The sequence below is a fragment of the Rhodnius prolixus genome, unplaced genomic scaffold, assembly GCF_049639745.1.
Source record: "Rhodnius prolixus isolate KJV_2025 unplaced genomic scaffold, Rpr scaffold_2, whole genome shotgun sequence".
Taxonomy (NCBI): domain Eukaryota; kingdom Metazoa; phylum Arthropoda; class Insecta; order Hemiptera; family Reduviidae; genus Rhodnius; species Rhodnius prolixus.
This window is the reverse complement of record NW_027411592.1, coordinates 61,683,061-61,697,843: the sequence shown is the minus strand read 5'-3', so window position 1 is coordinate 61,697,843 and position 14,783 is coordinate 61,683,061. Positions and strand designations below refer to the sequence as shown.

At 35.1% G+C, this 14,783-nt stretch overlaps 1 protein-coding gene across 3 annotated transcripts in view; it reads right to left on the bottom strand.

Moving 5' to 3' along the window:
• Positions 1 to 14,783, bottom strand: part of LOC141450103 (uncharacterized) — a 276,891-nt gene continuing 262,108 nt past the window's right edge. For 2 of the 3 annotated variants that reach the window (XM_074120168.1, XM_074120169.1), the window contains 4 exons: positions 6,415 to 6,547; positions 1,861 to 2,010; positions 1,148 to 1,330; positions 1 to 568 (listed from right to left, as the gene is read on the bottom strand). In XM_074120168.1, coding sequence (XP_073976269.1) covers positions 543 to 568; positions 1,148 to 1,330; positions 1,861 to 2,010; positions 6,415 to 6,547 — 492 coding nt within the window. In that variant the 3' untranslated portion in view covers positions 1 to 542. The remainder of the gene's footprint in view (positions 569 to 1,147; positions 1,331 to 1,860; positions 2,011 to 6,414; positions 6,548 to 14,783) is intronic. The other variant, XM_074120170.1, reaches the window with a different exon arrangement.

Here is a 14,783-nt window from a genome sequence, read left to right as displayed (position 1 = left end):
TTTTTTTTTTTTGTTATATTATTTTTATTTTCACTCAATATTTATTTATTTTTTTGCTATTAAATATTTATTTTTAAATTTTATTTATTGAATGAAAAATAAATTAAAACTTTATTTATTTATTTATTTTTTTAAATTCCTTACACATTACATTCATAAATATTACAATATGAAACCTTTTTATCCATTAATACACTGAATTTGTTTTATCATTATTAGTTTTTTTTAAAAAAAATCAATATTCATTTTTCATATTGTTATATTTTTTCTTATCTTATTTTAATCTTTATTTACCATGCATTTTCAATTAACTATCAGAACTATTTATTTAATTTCTATTATGAATTTGGAAAATAAGAATTGAAAAAATAAAATAACTAAAAAAGAAAAAAAAATAATAAATTTTAAGTTGAATTGAAACAAAACAAAAAATTGTTCTTCATTGTTGTTACTTTGATCTTATTTAATGAAGATGATGATGTTTTCTTGATAATTTTTTTGTTTGTTTGTTGTAATTATTAATTTTTAGTTTGCTGAACGATTTAATGTTGCCTATTTCGTCTGGCACCTGTTACAAAAATAAATATTGTAAATATACGTATATATATATATAAAAAATATTAACAATAAATTTTATATTAAGTATTTCCTGTATAATACTAAAGAATTGGAAGCCCTCCCCCCTGAAAGACTGACCCAGCTGAAAATCAGACAGATGTCTGCAATTACAGGAATTTAAGAGAATTTAATAAATTCTCAAAACTCAAGTGAATATTTGATCGGTTAATGGATAAAATTGAAGTCAAAGTTGATGTAACTTATGAACCCTAGGGTACTTTTAAGGGTTTGGCTATAAAATTCAAGATCTTGGGATACTAGTGGATTTGAAGAGCATCCAAAAAAGCTTTGCTCTTAAAGCGCTTCATGATGGAAGAGAGTCAAGGGTAATTTCCTGAATCAGATTATCTGATTTCTTCTAAGCAAACAATTAACAACTTCTAGTCTCTTCAAGAAGACCATTAAAGAATATGAAATCTGTTGACATTACTAACGACAACTAATTCCTGCGCCCCTGAAATTATTATTCTAAAAAAAATAATACAATTAAGTTAATTTCTTTTTAACCAATAAACAAAATTATTATTACCTTTCGTTCCGTTTCCATTACCTTTGTTGGCCTTGTTTGCCCTACCGCCCTTATTCTTGCATTTCTTGGTCGTCAGTCTCTTTTGTTCGCACGATGGATCGCTTTTCTCTTTAATTGTGTCCGTGCGTACCATTTCATTTTGGGCATTACACTGGCTCCACGTTCCTTTTTCATAACGGCAAGCTGAAATCAAATGCCATGGTTCTATTAAAACTTGCAGGTAGGGTGGGGGTGGGGGGAATGATACGATATTTGTGGATTTAAATGATTCAATTAGATTACAATCTCAGGATTGTCCGAAACATTCACAAAGATAGTATTATTAATATTAATATGAATGATTAGTAAATTTTATATTTTAATATCTATAGAGCCAGAATCCCCGCTTTCTACCTACTAAAAAAAACAAAAAATGACTTCTTGCTTGTATAATGGTGAGCAAATAGTGGAAGGTAAGGGGTTGTGTGATGAAAGCCACGTAGAATTCGATGGTTGCTGAGTAAGGGCGGGGAGAAATGGGAATGGCTGCCATTTTGCGCAAAAATGAGCCAGAATCCCCACTTTTTACCTACTAAAAAAAAACAAAAAATGATGACTATTACTCGTGAGTAAGAGAATTCTCACATTAAGAGAAAGAAAATCGTGTGAGTGTTTCACTCCAGATTATTTGTGTGTGTGTGTGTGTGTCTATTATTAAAATAAGAAGTAGTTACCTTTTTTGCATTTCTTCTGGATAGTTTTGGTTGGTTCACAAGTAGATGAAGTGGTGCCGTCTGTTTTCTTCTTCAGTGTCAACTGTCTGGATCTTGTATTAGTTTTTGCATCACATTCTGACCAGGGTCCTTTCTCGTAACGGCAAGGATCTGTCACATCCAGTTCATTATAATCTTGTTTAAAACTTGTTATTGGTAATTCACAATTCAATTGAATATTGGAATATCAACTTTTGACTTTTTTTTCTCTCTCTAAATACTAAACATACTCAAAAATACCAACGACACCAAAAATATTTAACATTTAACGATCGGAACAGAAACGATAGTACCATTCATTATAACTGGAGCACTCGTGGACTCTTAGTATCGACTAAGTATGTATCGATTATTTTTTTATTTATTTATGATCTAAGGCGCGTAAACATCTAAGGTCATTGGCGCCCGGAGCTTTTTTCAGTGTACTGCCGGCCTCCGGATAATGTTCTCTCGTTACAGACAACACTGTCCATCACCGAACAGTGAGCTGTAAGAAGCTCCTAGGAAGAGAAAAAGGGTCAGCAGCTGGATTCAAACCCGGGACCTCCGCGTGGGAGTCCAGTACGCTAACCGCATAGCTAATCCCTTCCCTGTGTATCGATTATTGTTTACTAATTTCGCCTAAAATTAATAAAATGCAAATAAAGGCAAAAAAAAGTACTTGGAATTAACTTGAATAGTCAGCCTAACAGGAGAAATAAACCCGGAAGTAATAAAAGGGAGGGTAGGTAAAAGTTGTGGTTATGGTAATAAATCCTTCTTTGATGGATTTTGAGCCAATTAAAATGAGCCTTCAGCCAGTAAGGAAGGCTTCTTCAAAGCCAATCAGTGCCCTATCTCATACTCTCTCTCTTGAACAAGAATCGGAGAATGTTGTAATTATAGTTTTCAGCTACAGTTCCTCTACCGTGGTGGCTTTCTCTTGATGATGATATTGCTTGAAAGAAACCCTGGTTGGAGATATAAGCTATTAGTTGATCCAATAACAACCTACAAAGACCCTCTTGGGCTCGCTGTAATTAAACTTCAATCAAAGTAACAATTAGCTGAAATCAGGTGGTGGGGGTGGGTGGCGCAGGGGAGTTCTAGAATTGACTATCGCTTTGCTGTAGTTAAAAGCTGTACCATATGCACGATTTACCATCCATCTTGCTGGGACTAAATGGTAAAGTAATTCTAATAACTATTCATGCATGGCATTCTTGAATTGTATAATATTTCCAAGTGGATTTATGTGCATTAGTTCTACCCTAGTATATTCTACTTCGTAGAGCTGCAAAGTCTCCGGAGGGGTGGGGACAATCTACAGAATGCGTAAGTAAAATAAAGTAAAGTAATTGCCTATTTTTTCAGACGGGCTTTACATCCAACTACCAAATTAGGTGTCGTGGACGGAGCCGACTAGCAAACATACTTTACTATAAATTTCTCATATTAACCATTAAATAAAATCCAAGGCCTAGACACCGGGGAATCGAACCCACTAAACCCACAATACATCTTAGCATTGCGGGTCTAGTCTCTTAACCGCTCAGCTACCTTTAATTGGCGCCTCTAATTCGGATAGCCTAGAGACTAAAAAAAAAACACTTAGCGAATTCTTCTTCTGATTTGTAACTGCTAGAGCGATAGATATTTTTAGATTCTTTGAGAGCATGGACATCCTAAAAAAACTAGTGTCAAGAACATTAGCTTTTTTTTTTGGATTTCAAAACTGTTTTTTTGTGGCATAATTTCTGTTATCCTTATAAAAAAAAAAAACAGACATTTAGACGATTCAAATACCCTATTCAGGGATAGAAGTCAATTAAAACGAACATACCAGAACAATTGGAACACCAATCCACAAAAAAAAAAAAAAAAATTAAAAAGTTACCTAGAAACGATTCCAATCTTCGTTTAGAAAATTAATCAAGTCAAAACCTGTAAAAAAAATTTCTAACCCCTCTCTAATTATATATTTTTTAAATCTCATCCTTCTAGAAGGAGAGAAATATTACCTGAGCGTAGACTGTAGTTGTTGCCGCCCCTTTGTTCAGCGTTTACGCGATTGCGTGTTGCTAATGATTAAATAATAATAATAATAATAATAATAACAGTAAGGGAAGGGATTAGCTATGAGGTTAGCATACTGGTCTCTCACGCGGAGGTCCCGAGTTCGAATCCAGCAGCTGACCCTTAGATTTTCTCTTCCTAGGAGCTTCTTACAGCTCACTGTCCGGTGATGGACAGTGTTGTCTGTAACGAGAGAACACTGTCCGGAGGCCGGCAGTGCACTGGAAAAAGCTCCGGGCGCTAATGACCTCAGCTGTTGATGCGCCAAAAAAAAAAAAATAATAATAATAACAGTAATAATAATAATAGTTATAATAATAATAGTAATAATAATAATTATTATTATTATCTAATCTGTATGGTCATCTAAGTAAATTACTGATCAGGTGACAATTCGCATTATCACTTTAGCGACAGTGGGCAAACCATTAATTAGCTTACTGGTCTGGAATGTCCCAGATGTGTGACAGGCGTGCCCTCTGTTAGAGCACTAACTATTCTGTAATTCACTAATCCACTGTTACTTAGTCTAAAAATTGACTCATAGTATTAAATTTCCCTTATTTGCTCTGACAAAAAAACAATCCATTTTCCTCTATGGGCGATTTACCCTTTTTTTAGGATCATCCTAGATTCTACACTAGATCCTAGATTTTTCACTTGGTTGTATTAATCAAATATAAAATTTAGACCCAGGATTGGATCCATTTTTTGCTGACAATTACTGATAAATTATAATTGCTCTCCTTTTATTTTTAAATTTTTTATTTAGTCATGTTTATCGATTTTTGATTGTTGATCGATTAGTATTGTCAATGAATGCTTATTTTACAAAGCAATTGACCTCTACTTTTTTGAAGTGGTTTACAACTTGAGGAAAAAACGATTCTCTCTCTCTCTCTCTCTCTCTTAGAGGAAGTATCGCGATCGTGGAAAATTTCCTGTTTAGAATTTCCCCTCAGAAATATCCTTTATCAGATCCCCTTAGTCCAATAAAAAAAGTTTTGTCCATGAAGTTATGTCGTCATAATTCTTCACCAAGTTCAAATTTAGTATTTGGATCATCTTTTAGATGAAATCAGCCAACCGTAAGTGTAGCTATAAAGTAAGTAAAGTAATTGCCTATTTTTTCAGGCGGGCTTTACGTCCAAGTACCAATTAGGTGCCGTGGACGGAGGCGACTAGCAAACATACTTTACTGTTAATTTCTCATATTAACCATTAAATAAAATCCAAGGCCTAGACCTGGGGAATCGAACCCACTAAACCAACAATACATCTTAGCATTGCGAGTCCATTCTATCAACCAATTAAGTAAATAAAGTGAGTCTAAAATTTCTACCTTAACAACAAGCAGATTCACCCAAAATACTAAATCGATATCATTTGTGTAAACAGTAATGGCTATGGATTAATTTCTAATGTAATGTAAATCAACATGTTTATACAAGTTAGTTGAGTTCATTGCATTATTAGTACAATATTGGAAGGTTAATAATATTGGTGGTGGTGGTGAACAGTAAGGAGTAGGTAATCGACCAGAAATGATTGGATATTTCATACTACAAGATAGCAAAGCTATCAATGCTGTACTTAGTTGAAAATTAATTAAGCCGTCAATCGATTGCACAGCTAAGACGATCCGCAATCGAATACAAATGATGCTATTACATAGTTGATATACAATATTATAGGGTATTGGCTTATTAATATTATGGATTAGACGCCCATTGTGAATGTAACCGTTTGTACAATGAGCTCTTCAAAAACTTATATTTGGAAAAAATCTGTTGTGAACACTCACACGACTTCCTGTTTCAACAATTTTGAAATGAAATATTTTCTTGAAACTTGGAATTTGTACTTAAAAAAAAATCCTTAAAAATTAGACTCCCTAGAACTACACAGGATTCTTTGAGAAGACCTCTAAACACACGTTTTGTGCCAATGAATCCGATTGTGATAGTGCCGTCTAAAAACATCTAAAATAGCACATTAGAGAAGAAGCATCACTTCACTCATCCCGAAGCCAGTTTTGGAACCATTTTCAAGGAAAAAAAAACATAAAAAATGAAAAAAAAATCCTTACAGCAAAAGAGGACATCGCGTTGTGAAATTTTTGATCGCTAAGTCCCTTGAGATCCCTCCAGGGGAACGCAAACTAAATTCCATTTCTGGGCTTCCTGCAACTCTTTCGATTTTTTTTTTTTGAGCAGATATGTTCGTTCATTCACTCATATCAATCAGAATCGATCGATTCTTAAAAACCTTTTGCATCTTTTTCGAACTCAGTACTCCCTCTTAAAAGAGAAAATACAAATTGTTGGAAATTAACCATACTTTTCTTTTGTCGGTCGGTACGTTTTTTTTCTAAGGTATCACGGTGGCGTGGCCATTTTTAGCTAAAACCTTATTGCATCTAATCTAACCACATAAACAAAAAATATACCTGAATTTTACCTTTGCTATTTTTAGCACCTCTTTCACTACGAATCAGCACTTCTTTTTCATCTTCTTCCCAGATCTCACCTTCAGCCAAGACAACAGATGCCAACAGTACGACAGCCACCAGAATGCAGCAACTCCACTTCATCTGCAATTTGAAGAACGTCTAGATTATTAAAAATGTAAACTGCTTATTTTCTGGTTAAAGAAAAAAAAAATTGATTTGGGGGGGGGGAATTACGAACAACCGCCAATATTTCCTCTTTCGGGACAAATTGTGAATCGTGAGAACTCGTAAATGATTTTTTTTTTCTAACGTATTTTTTTCATGTACGAACATGAAATGTATTACGTCATGAAATGTTTGAGTGCAATAACAAAGCAATTTTATTTTAGTTTTTTTCAAATTTCAAGTATGAAGGAAATTTAAATTACTTAAATTATAGTAAAGGTAAAACTTCGAAAAGTTTATATTTATTTCAAAATGGGGGAAATTTATCGCTTAAGGAAACCTACATAAGGAAGAAACATTTTACTGAAAGAGCTGAGAGGGGAAAAAAGAAAAATGACACTGCCATTGTAATCTTAAATAGTTTTCCAAGCTCTACTGGAGGGTGTGTGGAGGGATTTATTTCAGATTACAGTTTGAGTTGAGCTGAAATGAATGTGTAAAACATAGGGTTAGATCCTGGTATAGAACCCCCAAGGAGGAGGCTTTAAGACCTCACGTGTAAAAAGAAAAGAATCCTTTACAGCCTCTTGTAAAGTTAACAGCCACTTGTAAAGTCGGCCGAAAAAGTACCATCGTCTTCTTCTTTACCAAACCAAGTCCCGTACCAAGATGGCTGCGCCTCTCTAGTGTTCTTGAAAATAACGAGCCATACTTCTCTGGTATCCTTTTCAATCATCACCATCTCTTCTATTCTCCCTCCTTCTTTCCGGTTTCTTTTTCTGTTTATTTTATTTACCCCCCGCCATTTCTTTGGAGGGTGTCTTCAAGATAAGTTACTCCTTATTTTATACTCGTAATAATCTTTGGCAGCCGACCCCCAAAATGTTTCTTCTAAATTCATTTTAATATTAGTTCATCTTACTGAAATTGACTGTCTGCGGTTATACAGGAAGTGTTTTCAGGTCACGTACTAGTTATTTTTTTACATCCGTGTCCACCCATAGAGTAAAGAGGTGAGATTTCCTCCTTAGCAATGGAAATATCTGCTAATTCTACTAGTGTTTTATATGAGATATAAACGGCAGTAGATATGTCTTGAGTGTATTCTGAATTCGTAGCAAATTTCAAAATTACCGGTAGTGCCATATATTCAGCTATCTGAGATTGGAAAATTTGTCTCTAAACTTTGCATTTATGCCAAAAATTTTTATCTGAATAACTTTTTTTAACAAATACATTGGTCACAAACTGGGCCCACAACAAGTTCGAACTTTGTAGTAAGGACAAAGTCGTGTGGGTAGTGTCCACAGAGAGGGTTCCTTACAGGAGGAGTAAGTACTTCTTCTTCAGGGAAGAATTTCCCTGTGAATACTCCAAAAGAGAAAAAAAAAGAAGGATAAATCCTGGAAAATGTTCCAAGTGAGGGGAGCACTTTGAACTTTACGTGAATTCCAGTACGTTGTACCATTATTGTATAAATATATACATTTTTTTACTTTATTTATTTTCACATCTGCAGTATATTTCTGCAATAAGTGAAGCTGATACATCATGATACATAGAATAAATACATGAATAGCATGAGGGGAGAATTCACCTTGCGAAAAAGAACTCCCAAACAAGAACAGTTCATTTCTGTGAACTGGCACTTACTTCATTATAGAAGCCCCTGAGGCCTCCGACCGGCGCTTCAAACCGTCTTGGAGAATTACTGGGCAAAGCAGTTTAGTAGGGGAGAAACTAGAGGATTGGGATACGGGGAAATTGAGACGTAGAACAGAGACATTGCGGGATCATGCAGCTTCAGAAACGTAGGGAACAAAGGGAAGAAGAAACAAATCAAGGAGCGTAACGGTATTTGGTGGGATGGATAGGATTTTGTAGATATTGGAAGCTTTGGCTGAGCTCCAAAAAATTTCATTCTCATAAGTCCAGGCAGGTTTCCAGTATCCTGGTGTAAATAAGTCGTTTATTGTTTATCTCATATTAGCCATTAAATAAAATCCAAGGCCTAGACCAGGGGGAATCGAACCCACTAAACCAACAATACATCTTCGCATTGCGGGTCTAGTCTCTTAACCGCCTAACATACTTTACTATAAATTTCTCATATTAACCATTAAATAAAATCCAAGGCCTAGACCTGGGGAATCGAACCCACTAAACCAACAATACATCTTAGCATTGCGGGTCTAGCCTCTTAACCGCCTAACATACTTTACAATAAATTTCTCATATTAACGATTACATAAAATCTAAGGTCTAGAGAATCGTCTGTTTAGTTCTTTTCGTTAGGGAACAAGGGAAGAAGAAACAAAGCAAGAAGGAGCGAAGTTTTTGTGATTGAAAGGATTGGATTTTGTAGATATTGGTAGCTGAGCCCCAAAAAGTTCCATTCCCGTAAGTCCAGGCAGGTTTCCAGTATCATTGTTTGGATAAGTACTTTATTGTTTAGTGTGAAAGTTTAGATCGTTTGACGAGAAGAGTGAATCGTCTGTCCAGTTCTTTCCGTTTGAGTCTAGTATGTGGATTCCAGGCAGAACTGTAGAAGGTACAAAACAAATGCAAAATCGAAATAATTTGATTTGTATTTGATTAATTGAGTAGGTTGGCAATACTGGCTAGAAGTCCCACTGTTTGATCCTGGGCCCACTAGCAAACTCGAAAACTAGTCCCACTTGCCCACAACTCTCTTCGCTCTCTCTCTCTCTCTCTCTCTATCCCCAGGGAGCTTTAATGTATTTTCAGCCTCAATCCCAATCTTTAGGTACGCTTAAAACTCAACACCATCCTAGAATAAACCTTTCCCTACTCAATTCCCTAGCTGCTTATTAGCTGCTACCCAGGAATTTCAATGTGCAAAACGGCAACGGTTTATAACCCTTAGTATTTAAACTTGCCAGAGAGCCCCCTCATGGTTTGGGGCGGTTGTATTGTACGCCTCCGGGTTAACTAAAATGGTTAAATCTCATGCAGAATGAGAGCCGTTAGGAAGTGAAGTGAAGGGGGAGGAACTTTCAACTGGAATTTTGGATTTACCAAGTTAAATGATGCTGTATACTCGCGCGTGGGTGTATAGGATGTTTGACCAATGAAATACACTCTGATTTTCAGCGAACATGGCGCAGGTCTTGTCCTAAAACTCCACCCTGGAAGGTCTAACCCCCTTACTCTCTTGACCTCAAACCTTTACCAAATATTTAATTATAAGCCGAGTAGAATATAAACTAACTACATTTCTCCATACATTTTTTTATCTTCTTTCGAAGGGGGTAGTTTTTCTCATTTTTCTCAAGATTTTTCTTTTAAATGGTGGCAACAATGTCGCAACTTCCTCTTATTACAATTCTCGTGATTCTAAATTCTTTATAAATATATATAGTATATATAGGCGCCACGGTAGTCGAGCGGTTAAGAGACTAGACCCGCAATGCTAAGATGTATTGTTGGTTTAGTGGGTTTGATTCTCCGGTGTCTAGGCCTTGGATTTTATTTAATGGTTAATATGAGAAATTAGTAAAGTATATGTTAGGCGGTTAAGAGACTAGACCCGCAATGCTAAGATGTATTGTTGGTTTAGTGGGTTCGATTCTCCGGTGTCTAGGCCTTGGATTTTATTTAATGGTTAATATGAGAAATTTTTAGTAAAGTATATGTTAGGCGGTTAAGAGACTAGACCCGCAAAGCTAAGATGTATTGTTGGTTTAGTGGGTTCGATTGAGCCTTGGATTTTATTTAATGGTTAATATGAGAAATTTACAGTAAAGTATGTTTGCTAGTCGCCTCCGTGTCCACGACACCTAATTGTGGTAGTTGGACGTAAAGCTCGCCTGAAAAAAATATATATATTTCTTTGAACTCCAAATCTTAAAACATAACTAATTCTTAAAAACTTTATGCAGATTGTAAAACCGTACATTATCCTGAAATGGTACTTTAGAGGGAACCTAACCTAGTAAAGAATTCAATAATAATAATAAAAAGTTTACAGAGTTTTAGCAACAATTCCAAAAAAAAAAAAAAAGATATTATCAAATCTAAGCATTTTACAGAAACAGTGTAAGGTAAATTGATATTATTGACAAAGATTTTAAGATCGATTTTCAATTTAAAAAAAAATTAAAAAAACAACAGTAGGTCTACAGAGTTAACTACAAAACTTGGTATTTCCTATTAAAATACGCGCGCGCGCAAATAGAAAGAGAGAAAGAGAAACAGAGCAAGAGAGAGTTACCAAATTTGATATTCTGTATTTTCTTTTCTCCACTAAGCCCCAGGTAAACCATTGAACAGGTAAAAAAAGAAGGAAACTCTCGGACCGTGAAAAAGTTTGCTCAGGGTTTTTCCAGTAAACAGGAAAAGAGGGAAAGAATTAAATAAACTTTAAAGGCAAAATGTTTGGAGACTTTTATTAAATCTTTTTTGTCTTTTTCGTTATTCCACTTCCTCTTTGCAATCTTTTTTTTTATGACGTAATTTGAAAAATGTAATCTGTCATATCTTACGAAATTAATTAATTAAATTAATAATAATTTAAAAAAGGGTCCATAATATTCTCATCAGATTAAGATTTTTCTCATAGCACTTGTAAGAAAAAATAGTGCAATGCTGTAGATCTTAAATTTTGAATAATATCCGAAAATCTATACAAGAGTAGTCGACTTATAGGGGAACTTCTCCTCAAAATGCCTAAATTGATTTTCTTCCAGAAAAAATTATTTAAATAGAAACTTTTCAATTCGAAATACGTAAATCATCCATCCGGTAAGGGGGTACCACTACTTCCGGTAGTGATATTTCACAGTGGTAGTAAAAGATGTAAATAATCCATCCAGTAAGTAGGTGTACTTCCGGTAGTGGTATTTCACAGACGTAGTAAAGAAGTAATCCATCCAGTAAGAGGATACTTCCGGTAGTGGTATTTCATAGTTGTAGTAAAAGAAGTTAATAATCCATCCAGAAGGAGGGTACTTCCGGTAGTGGTATTTCATAGTTGTAGTAAAAGAAGTTAATAATCCATCCAGAAGGAGGGTACTTCCGGTAGCGGTATTTCATAGTTGTAGTAAAAGAAGTTAATAATCCATCCAGAAGGAGGGTACTTCCGGTAGTGGTATTTCATAGTTGTAGTAAAAGAAGTTAATAATCCATCCAGAAGGAGGGTACTTCCGGTAGTGGTATTTCATAGTTGTAGTAGAAGTTAATAATCCATCCAGAAGGAGGGTACTTCCGGTAGTGGTATTTCATAGTTGTAGTAGAAGTAAATAATCCATCCAGGGAGTACTTCCGGTAGTGGCATTTCACAGTTGCAGTAAAAGAAGTAAATAATCCATCCAGTAAGGGGGTGTACTTCCGGTAGTGGTATTTCCATCCAACTCGGAATTTAAGCAACCCATTCAACTATCATTAATAATATGTGGGGGCACAAAACCGTACATTATACTCAATAGCTCCTTTAGAGGAAAACCCTCCTTTAGAGGATGTAATCGCCTATTTTTCAGGCGTGGCTTTAACGTCCAACTACCAATTAGGTTTCCTGGACGGGGGTGGAAGCTCATAATTTAATACTAATATTTTTTTTTAAGAAATAAAAAGTAGCTAGTTCGTGGGATTCGAGCTGGGTATCTCCCACTTACAAATCCACGTTCGTGACCACTGGACATGGGTCTTTTAAAAGAAAGGGCTATAACGGATTACGTTGAGTTAAACCCTCCAAACACACACACACACACACACTGACAAACAATAAATAATAATACACTCTCTTCCGCTAAGAGGAAAGTATTGTTTGTATTGTTTCAATCCTGACAGTCCCAGGTTTCCTGGATCCGTTCAACATTCAAGTGTAAAGAGAATAAAAACCTGGTTTTGGTACACGCCCGAGGATACAATACAAAACAGGCATAAAAGATTGCCGGGGAGAATTTAACAAGGATAGTCTCTAATGTAGCGTTGGAGAGGATTTCTATGGAATTGTCTCCATCCTTTTCTGTTAGTCTATCCGTTTGTTACTTCCGGATCGAGGTAGGAAGGATATTGATTGATGAAAACCGGACGACAAAGGGCAAAATAAAAAAAAATGGAATCAAAGAAATGGTCTAACCAAAAAGAGTACAAAAAAGGGAGGTTATAAAAGGTTACACTGGGAGTGGAATGAAAAATAGTTCTTTTCTTTTGGGTGGAAGCGTAGGGTGAATGTGTAGAAGTGGGGATAAAACGTTTGGAAAGAAACAATAGAACGTTTGAAAAAGAGGTTATGTCGCAAAATCAAAGAATCAGCAGTGGGTGACCTTCCTCCCCCCCTTTAGGGCAATTGTTTGTGGCTTCTGTTTGGACCACCAACAAAATAAAAAAGGTCTTTTGCTCAATCCGTCCTAGAATTTACCTGCCCTAGCTTGGTTTCCCTTCATAGTATCTTTATTTCTCCCTTCTTGTTTTTTATCTTCAAAGATTTTTAAACTTTAGTTACCTGGTCTATTAAGATTTTTATCTCTTCCTTCATAAGGTGTAAAGAGCAAGATAATTCTTGCAATCAATAAAATAGTAACGAATCATGAAATAAAAATAGTCATGAATCCTGATTATGTAAATTGTAAAGAGTAAGAGTTCACTTGCATCTACTATGGAGGTATAAAAATAGGCATGAATCCTGATTATGTAAATTGCAAAGAGCAAGAGCTCGCTTGCATCTATTATGAGATGTGAAAATAGGCATGAATCCTGATTATGTAAATTGCGAAGAGCAAGAGCTCGCTTGCATCTATTATGAGATGTGAAAATAGTCATGAATCCTGATTACATAAATTGTAAAGAGCAAGAGTTCGCTTGCATCTATTATGAGATGTGAAAATAGGCATGAATCCTGATTATGTAAATTGCGAAGAGCAAGAGCTCGCTTGCATCTATTATGAGATGTGAAAATAGGCATGAATCCTGATTATGTAAATTGCGAAGAGCAAGAGCTCGCTTGCATCTATTATGAGATGTGAAAATAGTCATGAATCCTGATTACATAAATTGTAAAGAGCAAGAGTTCGCTTGCATCTACTATGGAGGTATAAAAATAGTCATGAATCCTGATTACGTAAATTGCGAAGAGCAAGAGTTCGCTTGCATCTACTATGGAGGTATAAAAATAGTCATGAATCCTGATTACATAAATTGTAAAGAGCAAGAGTTCGCTTGCATCTACTATGGAGGTATAAAAATAGTCTGATTTTTGGAATAACAACAGACCGACTCTCTTTTTTTTTCTGTACACTTTCTTTGGAATTGCAATGTACTTGTAAACTTAGTTCCCAGTTGGAGTATCAGGGTTTCAGCTGCTGGAAGAGATACTGTTTGGAAAGTAGGATGAACCTATAAGTTTACGGACAATTAATTATTCACACAAGTCTGAAAATCAATAGTAAAGCCAATGGAGGCAGGCAGCCCCCAATGGTGGACGATGGAAAAGATAACGGAGTTACTGGTTTACATTTGTAACAAGATGTCTGGAAATAGCTGGAGATATTAGTAGGACTGGAATGGGGCTCTTATTGGGCTTATTGTATTACTAACAATCTCCCTTGGACTATGTAGTGGTGTAGGACGATCCAAGAATGAAAACCCAGTTAGTAGTTAACTTAATTACCATTCCGGTAACAGACTCCTGCATATTATGAACGTCTGGAATACCTAGTTTTCCATTACAGATTTTCCTAACTAATAAGTTTTTCTTTGACTTTTCCGCACTGATATCTAAATTTGATAAATATACTATCTGATAATTTTTTGTTTAAGATAATACTTTAAGATAAAAACACAAAATAGTTAATTCATATGCAGAAATTTAAGTTTTACTATCACCAAGTTACTCAGTGGAAAACTTACTCAGTGGAAGTGAAAACATTACTCTTTAAGTGTGTGCAATAATAAAGTTATTTTGCAAACGTTTCAATCGTAATTGATCAAGCCCAACTTTGAGCTTAAACTTAAAAGCTACACCCCACTGTAGGTTAGAATAAGTTACTGAATTTAGAGAGAACATTGGATTAACTCGAAGCTTTAAAAGTGCAAAAAATTAAGAAACCAATTAAAAAATGGCTAAAATATACTCTTTAGTTTTTAGCAAACTACGAGGGTCGTTTGAAAAGTCCGTGCAAAAATAAAAACTACTTAATTTTTTGGGGTAAACCTTTTTTATTTTTCAACATAGTCTCCTTTTAGGCTTATA